The following is a 3,627-nucleotide window of genomic DNA, read 5'->3' as shown; positions in this document are numbered from 1 at the left end:
CCGTGCCTGAATCACCAACAGAATCTCAACGTCATGGGAAATGCGGTGCATTCTTCCCGCAGCTGCTGGATTTTTTTTTTTTGTGAACTTGCTACTTACTATTTTCTTACATGCATCAGAACCTGGCTGTGATTCTGGAACTTCGAGTCCCATCAAGGCATCCTTTGCCTTATGCCTCCGGCAATTGGGACCGAAAAAGATCACAAAACACCCAAGATGAGCTTAGGTCTTTGTACAATTACAGGCAAGTATTTCACGGGATAAAAATGGAACTCTTCTCCCTAAATATCTTCTGGTAGGTGTAAGCAATTAAATGAAAATATCAGAGAACTTAGAAGTAAGTCTACATAAGTTTTCACATAAGGAGGAATCGGCCATAGGGTGTGTGTTGATGAACCATGATGCATGGATTTCAAAATGGACCATATGGCTTAGTGACTATCCTACGACCGTTACATTATTGAAAAGTTTACAGTTCCTAAAGCATGCTAGCAAAGAACAAGTTTTTATTCGCATGCTAATATAATTTAAAGCTTCCACATTCATCGGTAAATTTTTCTTTTTCCACAACAATCCAGGTACTTAAAGATCAATCTAAGAAAGATCAGTATGTTCTAGTGGAGACATGCAGGGTCCTCAAAATCTCTTCGGAAAACTCCGGCACCTTGGTACAAGTAATATGATTGATAACAAGAGAAAAGGAAAAGCACAAACATATCAGTTATACTAGCCTGCCATTCCAAAATCTACTAGTTAACTGTCTCCTTTCTCATTTGTGGCCATTGGTAACTCTCCTGCACAGCACCTTTCAGCGGCATCTATTTCCCTTCCTCTATTAGCTCTCCTTGTTCCTTTCCTTTTGCTTTCTAAACAGGGGTTGGAAGTGACTCTCGTTCATTCCCTTTCCTAGGACAGCACGATGCCAATTTGCATCAGTCTGAAGCGAGCAGTGGTTCCTTTCAGAGGATTAGAAACCTAAAGGTAACAACCATGATATCATTGAATCTGATCCTTGAAACATAATGTTCTTCTGTAAGATTAGAATAGCATCTCGTCTGATGAATTGATAGTGTGGTATAGGTTTATTTGAGGATCTGAAAAAAACTAGCCATATGACTTGACCCTTTTGTATGAAGGGGATCAAGGACTCAGACTGGTTTCCGGGCGAAGCATTTCTCTTTAGAGGTAATGAATAGGACCCAAGTTTTGCATACCTGGGAGGGACTATTATTGCTTAATTTCAGAAGAACATTATGCTGAGAATAGGCATCCTCATCTCTATCCCCTTTGCCATAGGAATTAATAGAACCGTGGCCATCCTAATTCCTATTTTCAACAATACATCCCAATATTCAGAAAGCTTAATGCAGAGAGAAAAGTTTAAGGGTATGAAATATCATCATCAAAGACGAGTCAAGTGATAACTGATAAGAAGTATGTAACAGTATAGAACACATTTTATATTTGAATCTGTCATATATTTTCATTAAAAAAACAAAAACTAAGATAATGAAAAAAAAATCTGAAATGGTACATTTACCATGTAAACACAAACAGGTTTTCTCAAGGACTAAAGTACAAACAAGATGGCAGTATTAAACTATAATACTATTGATATTTTAAGACAACTATTGCCATGGAGGATTAGAACCCTCGCTTACAGAAGGGGGACCTGGAATTCATGCTGCCATCCCTTCCAAACCTTGAAACACTTCTTACACTTTTAGGAGTATACACCCCTGGGCTTGCACCTCGATAACTGGCTCGAAGAGTTTCATCCACTGAAGAAGAGGACTTTGCGATTGCACTTCTAACAAACTTCTGGGCAGCAGGGGAAAGTGTTCGTACACTTGGACTGGCACTGCCGCCTCTATAAGGTGATGGCAACGGTGGCTTCTTAAACATCTTTGACCTCTCTCTCAATTTCCGAGCTGCTTCCCTTGATAAGGAGTGTGCCTTCACATCTCTGGCAGGAGGACAAGGAATCTTAAAATGAGGCCCATCACCGCTACCACCAATATCAATTGGTGTATCCTCAGGTTCCAACCTCAAAGGGGTGCCTTCAATTTCACCCCATGTAATAAAGGGGGATCCATCAACACCTGGCGCAGGTGAAGGTGTCCTTACAAAACTATAACCATTCTCGGCTTTCTTCCCAGATTCCACATAAAACTGATTGGGGGTCTTTCTCAAATCCTCCAGATCATACTTTTTGCCCTTATCCTGATCCCTACCTGACATAGGCATTGGAGTCGCCCCAGCGACAGGAGTATATAACACCTCCACGGATCCATCATCTTTTGGCCTTGAGTCCATAACTTTACCATGAAAACGAGTGTTCCCCCTACTGATCTCCTTAGTCAAACCCTTCAATCTTATAGCTAGCTCCTCCTCGGTCAATGGGGCCTCACCCCTATCAGCCGGATGATACATCAATAAATTCTTGGCCGTATACTTCCACCCTTCCAATGTGCTTGGTGGCTGATCAGACGTTCCATATCCATCTGTGATCCTATCCCTTTTTACGTCCTCTATTAATTTAACATCCTCCTCCCCGTTTTCTCTCTGTGTTAAAAACGCATACTTCTCTTTCTTCTTCCTGTTAACTTTCTCTAAAATCTTTGAAAAGCTTTCATTGTCCTCACTAGTATACCTCCTAAAGAACTCATCTAATGATAAATTCGTATCAACATCCTCCTCGCTTTCCCTACAATCAGCCTCACCGGATAATCCCCTACCTAAAACACTAGGGGTTTGAGGTGTTTTACCGTCAAATTCATTAAAAAGGAGTAAAATTCCTCATAAACGTAGAACCAGGGGTTTGGGTTTGACTTCTACGCTCTGAATTTGCATTATTTACCTTTTTCCCGCGGCGTTCGATGATCTTCAATTGGGCATCACGGATTTGAATCGGATCGCCCGTCTTGATGGCTTCGAGCCAATCGAGCCGATCTCGGAGCTTGGAGATATCAGGGAAGAAATCGCGTTCGACGATCTTCTCGATGGCGGCCACATAGGAGTCTTCGTCGAGGACCCGGGGGCGTTTTCTGCTAGGATTACTTTGGGTGATTGAGGAAGAAGCGCCGGGAGTTTTAAGAGAATTTCCGGAATATAGAGACGGAGACGGAGACGGTGATGAAACGTGGCGGGGAGAGTAGCCTGGAGATCGAAGCATGGTGTCTGAGAAATTAGGGTTTTGAGAGAAAAGAAAATCCGATTATCTACACCTTGTATAAGAGGATGCAAGACGTGTTTTTTCAAAATTAGAGAAATTAAATTACAACATAGGATATTCAATTTAAAATATTTAGAGTTATTATCCAGCTTAATTATATATTTGACCTTAAATTTGTTATTTTTTTCTGACATGATATCTATTTTTCCTAAAAAAATATTGTTTATTGTTGTAGTCTTATTGTGGTATGTCTTTTTATTGTTTGAATTAGTTCACTTATATTTTATAAAAAAAAAATTGTTCGAATTTGGGTCATTAAAGAGAAACGTCATTTGAAATATTTATTAGATTCATGGTCCGTATTTTATGTTGATATAATGTCAAAACAAATGTCCGTAATATTTAATAAAATAATCAATTACGTCCTTATTTTTTTTGAGTACTTTGATTCT

General features: G+C 39.8%; 1 protein-coding gene across 1 annotated transcript; it reads right to left on the bottom strand.

The window, feature by feature from the left end:
• Positions 1-1,512: 1,512 nt before the first annotated feature.
• Positions 1,513-3,237, bottom strand: LOC120166128 (splicing factor ESS-2 homolog). The gene is given in 3 exon segments (XM_039175487.1): positions 1,513-1,667; positions 1,669-2,784; positions 2,786-3,237. Coding segments are annotated over 3 exon segments (1,545 nt in total). The 5' UTR covers positions 3,176-3,237; the 3' UTR covers positions 1,513-1,628.
• Between the last annotated feature and the right edge of the window lie 390 nt (positions 3,238-3,627).

Source organism: Hibiscus syriacus, unplaced genomic scaffold, assembly GCF_006381635.1.
Source record: "Hibiscus syriacus cultivar Baekdansim isolate YM2019G1 unplaced genomic scaffold, ASM638163v2 tig00111621_pilon, whole genome shotgun sequence".
In the NCBI taxonomy this organism is placed as follows: domain Eukaryota; kingdom Viridiplantae; phylum Streptophyta; class Magnoliopsida; order Malvales; family Malvaceae; genus Hibiscus; species Hibiscus syriacus.
The sequence above is the reverse complement of the archived record's forward strand: the minus strand, read 5'-3'. Positions and strand labels throughout refer to the sequence as shown.